The sequence below is a fragment of the Pleurodeles waltl genome, chromosome 3_1 (assembly GCF_031143425.1).
Source record: "Pleurodeles waltl isolate 20211129_DDA chromosome 3_1, aPleWal1.hap1.20221129, whole genome shotgun sequence".
NCBI lineage: Eukaryota > Metazoa > Chordata > Amphibia > Caudata > Salamandridae > Pleurodeles > Pleurodeles waltl.
In genome coordinates, this window is record NC_090440.1 from 1,693,499,812 (window position 1) to 1,693,517,501 (window position 17,690).

At 46.5% G+C, this 17,690-nt stretch overlaps 1 protein-coding gene across 1 annotated transcript in view; it reads left to right on the plus strand.

Moving 5' to 3' along the window:
- DIP2A (disco interacting protein 2 homolog A) overlaps positions 1–17,690 on the plus strand; it is a 637,392-nt gene that overhangs the window by 578,863 nt on the left and 40,839 nt on the right. The window contains exon 35 of the mRNA XM_069225498.1: positions 1,175–1,249. Coding sequence (XP_069081599.1) covers positions 1,175–1,249 — 75 coding nt within the window. The remainder of the gene's footprint in view (positions 1–1,174; positions 1,250–17,690) is intronic.

Sequence of the window (17,690 nt, forward strand, 5' to 3'; positions counted from 1 at the left end):
TTTTCTTGCTTTAACCATTTTGTGACTCTGCATGCTTGTGTATTCCCTGTCTGGATCAGACTGACATTTGGGCTGTTTATTAATCCCCTCTAGATAGAGACACAAAGGGAGCAGGGGTGTAGCCTGCATATCCTGATGAGCCATCTGAGCTAGAGTGGAGGGAGGAGTGGTCACTTACACCCGCATGGGCTGCCCTTACACAATGCAGTCTCCAACCCCCTGGTGTATGTCTGGTGCCAGGCCTGGGCAAGGCAAGATCTTGTGAACAGAGACTTTCCTTTGAAGCTTGCCTACTTCAAAGGCAGAAAGGGGTATGAGTAGTGGACCCCAAACCCCAGATTTTTAGATTACTTCAAGATTCACTTCTGGAACCAAGAGGAACCTCTACCAAGAAGAAGAGCTGAGGAGAAGTGCTGCCCCTGCCTGTAACTGTGCTTTGTTGGGCTATCCTGCAGTTGCTACTTCTGCCTGAGGAAAGGGGCCATGTCTGGACTTTCTGGTGTATTCCTGCTTGAGAAGAATCTCCAAGGACTTTGACTGAGCTTGCCCCCTGTTCTGAAGTCTCAGGGCCATCAAAAACTTCCTCTGCTAGCACCTGGACTCTGCTGAGACTCCTGCCCTGCCACGTGGTGCCTAGTTCAGTCCCTGGGCCCTTGAAAGGAGAAGCTGGTGGAAAACCAAGAAGATCCTAGGAAACCGACTTCAGATGACTCTGGGCTGACGCCGCTGCCAAATCCAGTGACGCCACCTGCAACTGAAACCGTGGTCCTCGCTGGAGTGCGAAGACTCGCAGGACCAACGCCGCTGCAGACTCGCTGAAGTCCGTGACTCTGTGGAAGTCACTGAACCACATCGTGACCACTGGATATCGACTCCACCGGAAGAACGCAGATCCAACACTTTGCACCGATGGTCTTGTTTTGCTCAGATAAATATTGACTGTTTTTCTAACCTGATGTTGAGTCATTTTGTAGTGTTTTTACTGTATTGCTGTGTGTGTTGGTACAAATACTTTACATATTGCCTCTGGGTTAGCCTTTCTGCTCGTGCCAAGCTACCAAGGGGGTGAGCGGGGGTTAACTATTTTTTTTTCTCCTTTTGCCTTTGCTAGCGTGAGGGTCCTTGCTTGGACAGGGGGCAACTTTCTAATACTATGCTTATGTTTCATTTGCAGATCCTTCCTGGAGTCAAAGTCATCATTGCACACACAGAAACAAAGGGACCACTAGGAGATGCTCATCTCGGAGAGGTAGGTACTGCTCAACAAGGACAAAATGCTACCAGTGGTAGGTGTAGGCTTGCCATACATACATCTTTTATAGCTGCATAACCAGTTTCACATGTTAGTAGTGTATATTTGCATTGCTTGTCCATTATTAGTGGCATCAAGAAGAGAATGCAGTCAATTGGTGGGCTTCTCCCGAGCACTAAGTAGACCTAAATAAAAGGGATACCACTCAGCTGCTGTCCGGAAAGGCTACCTTGTTTTTTTTGGGACAGAGTAAGGGAATTACCTAGACAGTTATTTAAGTGCACTGATGATACAAAACTACACTATCTTGCACCTGGCGACTGACCCAAGGAGAATGAATGGGTGATTCTACTGCCTTTGGGAGATGCTTATCTTGAAGAGGTAAGCTCTGCATTGCACATAATCAAGTGGTTGAGTGGGTGAGTAAGCAAATGATTAAAGGCAATTAATTCTACTTCTATTTGTCAACAGTTCACCATATTGACAGAGAGGCAGTAGGAAACACCACACATTGTTTGACCACTGATGACTTCACCGGGTAGATCCTTTGTCTCACTCTCACATCTTAAACCGCTGCTGAAAGGATAATCAAAGGGCCAATGAGTGTAAACTATAGAAAGTAAACAAGCCTCTTAAACTCACGGTTAAGTTGCCTCTGTGACCCCTGAAACTATCAGCTATCAAAGGGCAAGCCAGGGATTACACTTGCTGGTCATAATTAATATCCACTTGCCAATTGCTAGGCATTGTGAGAACAATTTAGTGCGGTGGAGGTCATCAGAACCTAACAATCTTTCTCCTGCCACTCATTCTCCTTCATTCACTCCTGTTATTTCCTTACTGTATAGCTATATCTCACCTAACTGTGTCTGCTGGCTTAGTTGCAGAAATTACAAAGTGGAGACTTAGCCTCTGCACTGGACCAAAATCATTGTCATTTAATGGAAATCCCTTTATTTGATTTATACTTCATGCTTTAATTATTTGTAAAACAAAAACTGTACTGACTCAATTGCATGTGCCCACCCTATCTCCAGCACACCTAGTTTTCTTTACTAAAGGTTTCAGTATTATCCTACATTATCGTACTGTTTGGTGTATGGCACCTCTTGTTTGAGATTTTCCTGGTGCAGTCAATAATATTGTTTGTTTAGAGTTTTGCTGCTCTTTCTGGCTTGGCGTTCCAGCAGCGCATGAGTGGATGAATTCCCCCCCCCCTTCCTTGATGGATTGATCTGTGCTCTTGACAGCACCTTTGTGCTGTGCCGGCTTCTTGCTGCAGAGAGCATTCATCCCTTTATTTCAGCTTCATACCCCTTGCACAGAACGAGTAGCCAGTCCTCTGAAGTGGCACAGTGTATTGATAGGGATATTGTAGAACTGTGCCACCTTCTTACAGCCCATACTACAAATCATTGTGATGCTGTGCAGTGCTGCGTACCAGAATTGCAAATATGGAAAAAGTCAGCCACATGCAGACCAAACTCCCATTTGACAAAAAGCAAACTCCTGGACATGTAGAGTGACCCCCTTTTGAGGCTGGCGGCTCTGATGGTGACATTCCAGCCCTCCTGCGCAATTTAAAAGATAGCTTGTTCACCATAGACAGATTGACACAATGACGCAGAACATAGATCATTTTCAGGAGCAAGTTGAAAGCCAGGATGCCAGACTCATGCAAGCTGAAGCACGAATCTCTGATTTTGAAGGCCCACAAGCCCAAGCGTCTATTTAAGCCCTCAAATGTGAACTTACTGTTTGAAGAGCAAAGAATGAGGACCTCGGAAGGCCTCTTGAGGCGTAATAGCCTGTGCATTGTAGGAGTAGCTGTATCATGTAACACTGGTAACATCCATAGCTTTGTAGAGGAGAATTTGGTTGCCCTGTTAGGCTGAGACACTTTCTCTGTCACTTTTATAGTCAAGTGAGCACGTCGTTCCCTGGCACTTAAGTCACGACCGGGATAAAACCCCCAGCCTATCATAGCTCACTTTCTAAACTACAGGTATCGCAGTCAGATTTTACATCTTAATAGGGCACAACTCAAGCTTCCTTACGATGGCACTCCAGTGCCTTTTACCTGGATTCACCCCAGTAGTATAGGCTATCCCGGTACCTTATTCTCGATCTGATCAAATGTCAGATGGAGTATAAAGAGAAAGCTCACTTTTTCACCCACCCAGAGACAGCAATTGAATTAATCAAAACCTACTCATGGTGAAATGAATGTTCAGGCTCAACAGCTAGCAGCCCTAGCTCAGCAAGAGGTTATTAGCACTCTGCCTGCGCCTTCAATGATATGGAATAGAACTTCTGGCAGTTCTTGTACATCTTAACTGTGTTAACCACCTTTTGCTTACAGGTAGGATTGTGTGAATGCAGTAGGCGGTCTGAGCCCCATTGATTGTTGCAGTGTATTTGCAATCTGGATAGTTAGTTGCCTGTTTTTATTTAATTTGCCACTATCACTGTATGTTGATTTATGCCAGAACCACTATCACTCTGCCGAATTGTGTGTGGGCTTATTGCCCAGGCTAGTCTTTCCCCCCACGCATTGAGTGCATACACACCTACCTAGAATGACTTTTGGTTCTTTGTTTTCTTTCCAGACTCCATATGCTCTCGGGTGTGGTAATACTTATTGAAAAAAACACTGCTTTGCTTTGCATTAAGGGATCACTTACTCAATACTCCGTTATAGTGGCAGGAAGCCTAACATTCCACTGCTTTTATAAGTGAATGTTTATGCCCTGTACCTTGATGACCCAAACTTCTTTGACAACATAATGTTAAAACGTAGCAAGTATAGGGACTGGTCCATGCTCTAGGGTAGTGACTTCCATCTTGTCCTCCCTGACCAGAGGGATAAATCTGTAGGTTGATGTAGACCACCGTCTAGAAAAAGTATGGCTTTGCACCACATAAAGCAACTGTATGATCTGATAGATGTATGGTAAGCTCTACACCTGGGAGCTTGATTTTATGTATCACTCCTCAATACATGGCACCTCCCTGCGTATTGATATGTGACTGGGTAGACATTAATTGGTGATAGTGATATGTCAATCTTACACTTTTTATTAGCGGGTGCCTCCGCGGCTCAGGGCTCCATGACAAGGTGTTTCATGCCGATGTGTCTGAAATAATTGTTTAAACTCAATGAAGAGATGGACAATACCCTACGGAAAGCCTTCAAGGTATATATAAGGGGGGTGTACATCCAAAAGCTCTGGGATTCTTAGATCTCTGCACGACACTCAATCGACTTGGTCTTAAGATTAAAACACTAAAAAATTCATATGGCTGCACCTCACATACCCCTCTGCTTATCATGCTGCTGCAGAAGATACAGATCTTTAGTGAGACTGCTGATCGCGAGGTCCTCTACCTGAGCAAGAATGCCAGAGTTCTGCTCTTTAGTGAGGGAGATAGGCCGGTCAGAACTCTTGCATTGGTGTTTGAATAAGATCACCACCATGATCATGTTGCTAGTGTCACCCATGCGGATTATGTCACTTCTTTGGTGGTGCTGCATACTAGAAGCATTTAGGCAATATTGCTTCAAGCTCTTCAGCTCTAAGGCCCTCAATTGATGCTTAGCTGTGTCCGACTATATGGATCACATCGCACTAGGCTGGATTGAGAAAACCATGAGAGGCCTGCTGAACTCCCCACTTATGATAGAAGACATTAAGAGTGCAATATGCTCCCTTCCCATCAGTAAGGCTCCTGTCTTTGATCGCCTGTCTGTAGAGTTTTACAAGGAGTATATCGTTCTTATTGCCCCTCGACTGTTGAGGTATATGAATTGGCACTCTCTGAGGGGTACCCCACCCTTCTTGCAGGATGCGCTCATAACAGGGCTGTCCAAGCTAGTTAAAGCTCCACCACGTGAGCCTTGTATAGGCCCCTGTCCCTATTGAATCGTGATTACAAAATACTGGCTAAAGTGCTGATGCAGGTTTTGGGGCTCTCCGAACGATTAGGCTTTATACCCCAGAAGTCCACAGCATTTAATGTACATACCATTATGGCTGTTTTACACTGATTTGACCCCCCCTTCCTGCTGGCAGTGGCAGTACTGCCATACGTGGAAAGAGCGTTTGATGCTCTGGAATGGCCCTTCATGTTTAAGGTGATCACACACATGAGATTGGGACCCCGGTTTCTGCAATACATTATTTAAGGCACCCTGCGCTGGGGTCTGTGTGAATGGTCATTACTCTGAGATACTTTCCATTATTAGAGGTGCATGTCAGGGTTACCCTCTGTCCCCCTTCATATTTGCACTCGCAATTTAAACCCTTTCACGTCTCCTTTGTGATTTCATACAACATGAGGAATTCATATAGGTGGGTTGGCCTTTAATAGTGTTATATATGCAGACGATATAGTACTGTTTATTCGAAGAACAGGCTAACAACGTTGCTCCCATTATTAGAGAGGTCATCAGGTTCAGTGGCCTTTCTGGCCTTCATATTAACTGTAACAAGTCCAGTGTAGTTCCCTTAACAGACATCACAAATGCTACATCCTTAGAGTTTTCCATGAGCTGGAGTTCAGAGGGAGTGAAATATCTTGGTATTTATGAGACACATGACACTTAAGAATTACTCAATCAAAACTTTGGTTTAGCACTCAAAATGCTTGAGATGCAGGTCAATCTGCAGACACGGCTACTGCTATCCATGTTAGGCTGATTAAAAATTATCAAGATAGTGATGCTTCCAAATATTTTATTTTTATTTGCTAATGTTTCAGTTCGAATACCAGCGGTATCTTTCTAGCAATTGTGGCAACAGAGGTAAACAGCAGCACATGAAAGGGTATGTTCTGATGCAGGTCAGCGCAATAGGAGGGGCAGGGGAGATTTATAGACCTGCAGTTATTCACTCTCAATTCATATAACTAACACACAAAAAGAAACACCTGGCTCTGCGGAGAAGGGTAGGTAGAAAAAGAGAATCCTAGCTGAATAGGGATGTTCCTTTTTTTTTAGAACAAATTCCCTCTCCTGTCAGTTGTGGCATGCTTCATCATTGGGAATTTCCTTGCACTGTGACAACTGATCACAGTGCAGGCTACAACTCCCTCTCTGAGAAGGAGGAGCTCTTCGGATGTTTTAGAAGAGTTAGTAGAAACCTTGTTGTGAGCTAAAGGGTGGTGAGGTACACAGAGTGTGCTAAAAAAAAGTGGGGTTAAAGTGATTAAAAACTGACTTCAGGACAGGTGTACAACTTAATCCAGACGACAACTGACTTGACCCCAGCCCTACCAGCCTGTCAACAGCTTCAAGAATCCTGCTACAAGAAGACAGCTTGTCCTGCAGGACCAGCGACCTTTGCAAACCCCCAGAGGACTACCTGCCTACCCAAGGACCAAGATCTCCCGAGAACAGCAGCCTTGTCCACAAAGAAACCTCCAAGATGGACACCAGAGCCACCCCGGATCCGTGAGTCCTGCCACCTCTACACCCAACGACCATGGCCCATGTCTAAATGGCCCATCTATCATGAAAAGGTCCACAGGCAAATCCGACCTAGAGTCCACCCAAGGTTCACCCCCTCTTGAACAACGTGACAACACCTGCAGCATAAATCCAGAGGACCCCCCCCCCCCCAACCGCAACCAGCTCTCGTGAAGATTTCCCAATGCGTAAAAGTACCCCTGCCCCCGCAACCCCCTGTCTTGGGGAAACTAACAAAAGATCCAGCAACATCCTGTGGGCTCTCTACTTACCTGTCCAGCCATTGGTTTTCTTCATCCGACTCCCTGGACAAAGCCTGCAGCATCTTTGTGAACCCAGGGTCCCTTCATTCAAAAACATTGTGCACCCGACCGCCCCTGTGCCGTTGAGGGTGTTTGGTGCAAACCTGTGCCTCCCAATCCCCCCCCCCCCCAAAAAAAAGGGGGTGCTGATTTAAACCACTCAGGTTTGTGCCCTGAAGCTGCGGGTAGTTGAAGCATTTGATACTTAAATGTGATACATCCTTGAAACTGTGCTTACCTGCCACAAAGATCCTTTTGGTTCTAGAAATAAAGTAGCAAAGTACATTTTTTGATACATAAAACATTGGCATGGAGTTAGTCATTGAGTGTGTGCCTCATTTCTTGACTGTGTGTGTACAACAAAAGCTGAACAATCCCCTTTGATAAGCCTAACTGCTCGACCATACTACCACAAAAGAGAGCATTAGTATTATCTACTTTAGCCTCTGGGGATCCACTGGACTCCGTGCACAGTATACCTTACTTTGGTATAGTATATACAGAGCCAGCATTCTACACCAGGTGTTCCTTTTTGTGTGTGTATGTTCTAATGCAGCCCACGTGTGCAGACGGATTGCCTGATCCAGGTCTTGAACAGGCCTAGTGGCACAAGCACACTGTTAGGTCCTGGCTCCCTGGTATTGATTTATCAAATCATTCTTAAATAGAACGCACTATGACACGCCCCAGTCTGGCACTGATCTGTCGCCACCCTTCTCTGCTTATGGACATGGCTGGCATGACATCTCAAGCATGGTGGATATTGTCTGAGAATGCAGGCTACCCGCTATCCTATTCCCCCCTTTGACTGCCCGTTTTAAGCCCCTGCTCCTGCTCAAAAAGGAGCAGCACGTACCTTAACTGTAGTGAATACAGACACCAAGGGAGACCCCTTCCCTAATGGGGTGTTTAAGAGCTTCCTAGATTTACAAAAACGTGCGGGTATATCCAATATATAATGTTGCTTAGATACTTGGCAGAAGTCAGTGTATCTATTACCTCATCTGCCCTAGGGATAGGATGAGCATCTGTTTTAGTTACAGTATTGAGACCTTTGTAGTCTACACAAAATCTCATGTCTCTTCTGCCATTTTGAGAGTGGTGCTTTGGGATAAGGTCTAACATCTTTTGCACCTCAGTTTTGATGCACTTTCTGAAAATTGTATATTTTACTTTTGACAGGCAAGCTGTCACCTATGTCAATGTTGTGTTCACACCATGTGGTTTGATCAGGAGTCAGAGAAATCAGTTCAAAGAACTGGCCTAGGAGATTTCTGCAATCGTCCATCTGTTGCTCTGAGAGGCAGTCTGCAAGTACACCCCCATCAACTGAGCCGTCCACAGTATTGTGGGACAAGAGGTCAGGGAGAGGGTCACTCTCTTCTTCCTGACCATCATCAGCTGCCATGAGCAGCGTCATGCCAGATCTGTTATAATAGGTTCCAGGCGGTTCACATGAAGCACCCTGTGGGGGCTTCTAGGAGTGCCTAGGTCAACCAAATAGGTAACCTCCCCTTTTCTCTCCACAATAGTGTGTGGGCCCCTCCACTAGTCTTGGAGTGCCCTGGGAGCCACAGGCTCCAGGACCCACACCTTCTGCAGTTCTTGGCTGGCCTGAAGATTTTTGGATGCCCTCTTCATGTATTTATCCATTCTAGATCTTAGGCCCAATACATAGTCCACAATGTCCTGTTTTGGAGGCTTGAGAGGTTGCTTCCAGCCTTCTTTCACAAGAGCAAGGGGACCCCCACAGGGTGTCCAAACAAAAGTTAAAAGGGGCTATAGCCCACTCACCTTTGAGGAACCTCTCTAGAGGCAAAGAGGAGGCAAGGTAACAGGACACCCCACCTCCTTCTGAGTTTCTCTCAAAGTCCCATTATCATGCCTTTGATGACTTTGAGGGTTTTGTTAAACCTCTCAGTAAACCCCTCTCAAATAATCTATTGGTTTGAGGATGGTAAGGAGTGGTGAACTTTAGGGTAAGCAGACAAGTTTGCACCTCAGTCTTATGCCATCTCTTTAGGAAACCCCTCCCTGGAGAAGATTCCCAGTAGGGCCTTGGCCACTGCAGGGGCTGTAGTGGCCCTAAAAGGAATGCCCTCTGGGTACCTGGTGGCATGGTCCATCATCACCAGTATGAACCTGTTGCCAGAGGCTGTGGGAGGGTTCAGGGGAGCAACAGTATCGACCCCAGCCCTCCCAAAAGGTACCCCAACCACTGGTAGTGGGATTAAGGGGGCTTTTGGGGTGCCACCTGTCTTGCCACTGGCCTGACTGGTGACACAGGAGTGACAGAGCTCCTTAGTGTCTTCAGACATGTGGGGCCAGTGAAAGTGAAGGACAAGCCTGTCACAGGTCTTGCTTTGCCCCAAATGGCCTGCAGGGGGTATGTCATGTGTCAGGGTTAACAGGAACTCCCTAAACTTCAGAGGGATGACCAGTCTCCTGGTGGAACCAGGTTTAGGGTCCTTTGCTTCTGAGTAAAGGAGGCTGTTATCCTAGTATACCCTGTGGGTACCACTGTCATCCAGTCTCTTGTGCTGCAGCTTGCTCCCTTAAGCTCTCCAGTGTGGGACAGGTTTTCTGATTCCTTCTGAGTTCCTACCTGGTGGGCTCCCCAGCCCCCAAGAGCTTACTGTGTCAGCTTTGAGCTCCTCTGGTGTAGTTTCCACTCAAGGAGTGAATTAATCTCCCTCAGGAGTAGAATCTTCACTGGAGGCTTGAGCAGGGTGTAAAGATTTACCCTTCCTGCCTTTCTTTTTAGGATCCTCCTGGGCCATTGTTCCAGGATTCAGGGCTTCCTGTTACCTTTTCGTTTTGGCCTGTACTCTGATCAGGGCAAAGATATGCCCAGGGATGCCCAGCATTGCTGCGTGGGCTTCCAATTCCACTTCAGCTAAAGTATCCAAGTCATTAACTAGCAGACATTCTACAGGTAGATCAAAGGACACTACAAGCTTTTTAGAGCCAGTTCACGCCCCCGCTAAAGTCAATAACCACCACGGGGTGGCACACAGTGTTATTGTGAGCATCAATCACTTGGTACGTGTGACCAAGTAGGTGCTGTTCAGGTGAAGCCAGTTTTCCACTCACCATAGTGACACTGGCACCTGTGTCCCTGTAGGCCTCAGCCTCAACACCATTGATTAAGGGATGCTGCCTGTACTTACCCATATTAAGTGGACAGGCAGCTAGGGTGGCAAGGTCAGTGCCACCAATAGAGACCAGCACAAATTCAGGGGTCTCCCTGACTAACCCAGAGCCCACTACAGTCGACAAGGTGAGCCCAACTACACTTTTAGACTGAGTTCTGTTATTACTATTACCTCTACTATTGCTATTCCTGGGGGCACTAGTGGTAGAAGTGTTATTAGAATTGTTAGGGGGCTTGGTGCCTTTCCTAGGAAAGGTGCTGTCACCTGCCCTTTGGCCTTTATGCTTACACATGTAGCATCAAGGTTTCTTAAAGGAAGAGAAAGAGGATTTAGTCCCACCCCCAGAAGAGTTTTGTGGGTTTGATTAAGACTCTTTTGGTTTGTCTTTGTCTCCACCTTTGTCCTGATGCTTACCTGCTTCCTTCATGTTGTGGTCACTCCCTGTGTGAGTTTTTCTACTCACCCAGGTGTGGATCCACTTATCTACCTTCTTTCCCAATTCTTGGGGAGAGGTCAGATCAGAGTCCACCAGGTATTTATGCAGCTGATCAGAAATACAGTTACACAGAATGTGCTCTCTCAGAATTAGATTATACAAGCCCTGGTAGTCACTTACTTTGCTCCCATGCAACAAGCCTTCCAAAGCTTTAACTGGGCAGCCCACAAAATCTATCCAATCCTGGGAGGACTCCTTTTTGGTCTCCCTGAACTTGATCCTATATTGTTCAGTGGTTAGCCCAAATCCATCTTAAGAGTGCATTTTGAGTGCTGTATAATCATCAGCATCCTCCTTGCCTCCGATGGAACCTTTGTACTTTACAGGCCCTCTCTATGGCAGTGAACCATCTGTGAATATCATCTCCCACCTTGTAAGATGGGACTATCTTGCTCAGGTTCCTAGAATCATAGAAGTCCACCCTGGCCCCGAAGTCCCTAGAGCTAAGACTGCTGCCGCCATGGGGAACTAACCCCAAATCCTGTCTCTCCATCTCAATTGCTAAGGCCTCCCTATCTAGGGCTATCTGTTGCTGCTGCAGCCCCAGCTTGGCCTCCTCCGATCTCAGGTTCCTAAGTTCCCTATCTAAGAACGTTTCCCCTGAGTTGGAGCAGTGGGTCCAGGGGACATGGGTGTTGAAAGAGGAGGACCTATCCCTCCTTCTGGGGACTCTCTGAACCAACACTCTAGGAGTAAAAGTGGGCCTACTGGAGTGACCCCACCTTCTCAATACCTGTAGTGCTTCTAGTAGGGCTGTGATGTCCCCCAGATTCTTCCTGAACCTCCCAGTGTAGCCTAAATCTACCCTGTCTAAGATGGGAGGATCATCCTCTACTTCTTCCTCCCCCTGGCTACCCATGTTGTCTTGGTCGGCCTGGAACAGTAACCCCAGAAGTAGACTTTTGTTGGGATTTCTCTCTGTCTTCAGTTACCTAGAAGCACACATCTTCAACTCTTGGAACATAAGGCTTTCATAGTGAGAGGGCCTGAGCGGTGTGCTCGACTGAAGAAATCTTGCTACAGTGGTGTGGGTGCACCTGACTACTCTAACAATTAGGCTCCCTTGAAAAGTTTGTAGCAAGGGCTATGGTAAACGACTAACTTACCTAAATCAGGAGGCTAGGAATCCTGATCACTAGGTGCAGTGTGTACCGTACAACTAGTAATGGTCTGTTCGATGGCATCTGTCGCTGTAGATACACATGTTGTGCATAGCCCGCCATCTGGTGTTGGGTCGGAGTGTTACAAGTTGTTTTTCTTCGAAGAAGTCTTTCGAGTCACGGGACCGAGGGACTCCTCCTCTTTGTCTCCATTGCGCATGGGCGTCAACTCCATCTTCGATTGTTTTCTTTCCGCCTTCGGGTTCGGACGTGTTCCTTTCGCTCCGGGTTTCGGAACGGAAAGTTAGCTAAATATCGGAAAATTACGGCGGTATTGTTGCGTTCGGGATCGGCTTAGATAGAATCGACACCGAATCGAAGAGTGAAGAGCTCCGGTACCCTTCGGGGTAGTTTTCGATCCCCCGTCGGGGCCTGGTCGGCCCGACCGCGTGTAAAACAACGCTGATGGAACGGACCCCGTTCCGTTTCTGTCCTAAATGCCACAACAAATACCCGTATACAGACCAACATTTGGTCTGTAACCTGTGCCTGTCGCCTGAGCACAGTGAAGAGACTTGCGAGGCCTGTCGTGCGTTCCGGTCCCGAAAAACACTCCGTGACCGTCGAGCCAGAAGACTGCAGATGGCGTCCACGCCGACAGCTCACCGAGAGTTCGAGGAACAAGAGGAAGAAGAAACCTTCTCGATCCATGAATCGGACTCCGAGGAATTAGACGACCAAAGAACTGTGAGTAAGACGTCGAAGCCTGCACACAAGAAAAGTGACAAGGCCCAGGGGACGCCACTGCCACCAGGCCATGGCTCGACCCATAAATTCAGTGACCGACCATCGGCACCGAAAAAGGCCGAAATAGTGCCGAGATCGTCCGACTCCGGTCGAGACACCGGCACGCAGCCTTCTCGGGACCGAGAAAGTGCTGCTGAAAAAGATCGACGCCGAGATAGCGGAGCCGAAACTGCTCGACGCAGAGACAGCGGCACCGAGGACGATCGACGCCGAGAGGGTTCGACTCCGAAAAAGAAAAAAGTCACCTCGGAGCCGAAAAAGAGTACAGACAGGGTTTCGGTGCCAAAACGACCCGCAACCGACCCAACTACCGGTTCATATTCAGAGGAGAAATCACTGTCCTCTCAGATGCGAAAGCATAGATTTGAGGAAGAGTTGCAATCCACCGAAGTGGACCACACTCAGAAACGTATTTTTATACAGGAAGGAACAGGGAAAATAAGCACCCTTCCCCCTATTAGGAGAAAAAGGAGACTGGAGTTTCAGTCAGACCAAGCACCACAAACAAAAATGGTGAAAAAGGTAACTCCGCCACCCTCTCCTCCACCTGTAACTAACGTTTCACCGGCACAAACTCCATCACATTCCCCTGCTCACACAACCATGAGCCAAGGTGACCAAGACGCTTGGGACTTATACGACACCCCAGTGTCGGACAATAGTCCAGAGGCGTATCCTACAAAGCCCTCACCACCGGAAGATAGCACAGCATATTTACAAGTGGTGGCTGGAGCAGCAGAGTTCCACAACGTGTCCCTACACTCGGAACCAGTCGAGGATGACTTCTTATTCAACACCCTCTCCTCCACCCATAGCTCCTACCAAAGCCTGCCTATGCTCCCAGGAATGCTTCGGCACGCAAAGGAAATCTTCAAGGAGCCGGTCAAGAGTAGATCAATAACACCAAGGGTGGAAAAGAAATATAAAGCACCTCCCACAGACCCTGTTTTCATCACCTCACAGCTGCCACCAGATTCCATCGTAGTAGGAGCAGCTCGCAAGAGAGCCAACTCCCACACATCTGGGGATGCACCACCCCCAGATAAAGAGAGCCGCAAGTTCGATGCAGCCGGAAAGAGAGTCGCAGCACAAGCTACAAACCAGTGGCGCATCGCTAACTCTCAAGCACTACTTGCGCGCTATGACAGAGCCCATTGGGACGAGATGCAACACCTCATTGAGCATCTCCCCAAAGAGCTACAAAAGAGGGCGAAACAGGTGGTTGAGGAAGGACAGAACATATCTAATAATCAGATACGCTCCTCTATGGATGCAGCGGACACAGCTGCAAGAACAATTAACACATCTGTGACAATAAGAAGGCACGCATGGCTACGAACGTCTGGTTTTAAACCAGAGATACAGCAGGCAGTGCTCAATATGCCATTCAATGAGAAACAACTGTTCGGACCAGAAGTGGACACGGCGATTGAGAAACTAAAAAAGGACACTGACACTGCTAAAGCCATGGGCGCACTCTACTCCCCGCAGAGCAGAGGCACTTACAGCACCTTCCGCAAGACAACCTTTAGAGGGGGGTTTCGGGGTCAGGCCACACAAGCCAGCACCTCACAGGCAACACCGTCCAGCTACCAGGGACAGTACCAAAGGGGAGGCTTTCGGGCCAATACAGAGGACAATTCCCTAGGAATAGGGGAAAATTTCAAAGCCCCCAAACCCCTACAACCAAACAGTGACTCACATGTCACTCATCCCCTCCACACAACACCAGTGGGGGGAAGAATAGGTCAGTATTACCAAGCATGGGAGGAAATAACTACAGACGCTTGGGTCTTAGCAATTATCCAACATGGTTATTGCATAGAATTTCTACAAATCCCTCCAAACATACCACCAAAAGCACAGAATTTATCAAAACAACATTCAGACCTTCTGGAAATAGAAGTTCAAGCATTATTGCAAAAGAACGCAATAGAACTAGTACCAAAGACACAAATAAACACAGGAGTTTATTCACTGTACTTCCTAATACCAAAAAAGGACAAAACACTGAGACCAATCCTAGACCTCAGAACACTAAACACCTACATCAAATCAGAACACTTTCACATGGTCAAGCTACAAGAAGTGTTACCATTGCTAAAGCAACAGGACTACATGACAACCTTAGATCTCAAAGACGCGTATTTCCACATACCAATACATCAGTCGCACAGGAAATACCTAAGGTTTGTATTCAAAGGAATACATTACCAATTCAAAGTATTGCCGTTTGGTTTAACAAACGCACCAAGAGTCTTTACAAAATGTCTAGCAGTAGTGGCTGCACACATCAGAAGGCAGCAGATACACGTATTCCCGTATCTAGACGACTGGCTAATCAAGACCAACTCACTGACAAGGTGTTCACACCACACAAATCAGGTCATACAAAACGTCTACAAACTCGGTTTCACCATCAACTATGCAAAATCACACATTCTGCCGTGCAAAGTACAACAATACCTAGGAGCCATAATAGACACAACAAAAGGATTAGCCACTCCAAGTCCACAAAGAATTCAAAATTTCAACAAAATCATACAACGCATGTATCCAACACAAAGAATACAGGAAAAAATGATATTACAACTCCTAGGCATGATGTCCTCATGCATAGCCATTGTCCCGAACGCAAGACTGCACATGAGGCCCTTACAACAGTGCCTAGCATCACAATGGTCACAAGCACAGGGTCACCTTCTAGATCTGGTGTTGATAGACCGCCAAACATACCTCTCGCTTCTATGGTGGAACAGTATAAATTTAAACAAAGGGCGGCCTTTCCAAGACCCAGTGCCACAATACGTAATAACAACAGATGCTTCCATGACAGGGTGGGGAGCACACCTCGATCAACACAGCATACAAGGACAATGGGACATACATCAAACAAAACTGCACATAAATCACCTAGAACTGCTAGCAGTTTTTCAAGCACTAAAAGTATTCCAACCAATCATAACTCACAAATACATTCTTGTCAAAACAGACAACATGACAACAATGTATTATCTAAACAAACAGGGGGGACACACTCAACGCAGCTGAGCCTTCTAGCACAAAAGATATGGCGATGGGCAATTCACAGCCACATTCGCCTAATAGCACAGTTTATTCCAGGGATCCAGAATCAACTTGCAGACAATCTCTCTCGAGATCACCAACAAGTCCACGAATGGGAAATTAACCCCCAAATTCTAAACACTTACTTCAAACTCTGGGGAACACCTCAAATAGACTTATTTGCAACAAAAGAGAACGCAAAATGCCAAAACTTCGCATCCAGATACCCACACAGGCAGTCCCAAGGCAATGCCCTATGGATAAACTGGTCAGGGATATTTGCATACGCTTTTCCCCCTCTCCCTCTCCTTCCATATCTAGTAAACAAATTGAGTCAAAACAAACTCAAACTCATACTGATAGCACCAACATGGGCTAAGCAACCCTGGTACACAACACTGCTAGACCTATCAGTAGTACCCCACATCAAATTGCCCAACAGGCCAGATCTGTTAACACAACACAAACAACAGATCAGGCATCCAGATCCAGCATCGCTGAATCTAGCAATCTGGCTCCTGAAATCCTAGAATTCGGACACTTAGACCTTACACAAGAATGTATGGAAGTCATAAAGCAAGCTAGAAGACCATCCACTAGGCACTGCTATGCAAGCAAATGGAAAAGGTTTGTTTGCTACTGCCATCATACTCAAATCCAACCATTACACGTATCTCCAAAGGATGTAGTGGGTTACTTGCTACACTTACAAAAATCAAACCTAGCTTTCTCTTCCATTAAAATACACCTTGCGGCAATATCTGCATACCTGCAGATTACCTATTCAACTTCCCTATTTAGGATACCGGTCATTAAAGCATTTATGGAAGGCCTTAGAAGAATTATACCACCAAGGACACCACCCGTTCCTTCATGGAACCTCAATGTTGTCTTAACAAGACTCATGGGTCCACCTTTTGAACCCATGCACTCTTGCGCAATACAGTTCCTAACCTGGAAAGTTGCATTTCTCATCGCCATCACATCTCTACGGAGAGTAAGCGAAATTCAAGCGTTTACAATACAAGAACCTTTTATCCAAATACACAAAAATAAGGTAGTCCTAAGGACCAATCCTACATTTTTACCAAAGGTTATTTCACCGTTCCACCTAAATCAAACTGTAGAACTACCAGTGTTCTTCCCACAGCCAGATTCCGTAGCTGAGAGGGCACTACATACATTAGATGTCAAAAGAGCACTAATGTACTACATTGACAGAACAAAAAACATCAGAAAGACTAAACAACTATTTATTGCATTCCAAAAACCTCATGCAGGAAACCCAATATCAAAACAAGGTATAGCCAGATGGATAGTTAAGTGCATCCAAATCTGCTACCTACAGGCTGAGCCACCGCTTTTGGGGAGATAACTGCTTACTAGTCTATGCACAACATGTGTATCTACAGCGACAGATGCCATCGAACTGAAAATGTCACTTACCCAGTGTACATCTGTTCGTGGCATCAGTCGCTGAAGATTCACATGTGCCCACCCACCTCCCCGGGAGCCTGTAGCCGTTCGGAAGTTAGCTTAAGCTTTGTACATTTGTAAATATATTACTTAAACCTTAAATAGGTACATACTTATTCACTCCATTGCATGGGCACTATTACTACAACACAACTCCTACCTCACCCTCTGCGGGGAAAACAATCGAAGATGGAGTCGACGCCCATGCGCAATGGAGACAAAGAGGAGGAGTCCCTCGGTCCCGTGACTCGAAAGACTTCTTCGAAGAAAAACAACTTGTAACACTCCGACCCAACACCAGATGGCGGGCTATGCACAACATGTGAATCTTCAGCGACTGATGCCACGAACAGATGTACACTGGGTAAGTGACATTTTCATTCCTGTGGAAAGTGACTAGTTACAAAGTGGTAAGGCAATTGCAAGTGTCTTATCCCACCACTGCACCAACAATGTAGGAAGCTGGCCTGGTGTGTGGTGGACACCTATCGTGTTGTCACCCTATACCAGATCCAGGTGTCCCCTATTAGTGAAGTGTAGGCAGTGCCTAGGAAGCCACGGCTCTCTAG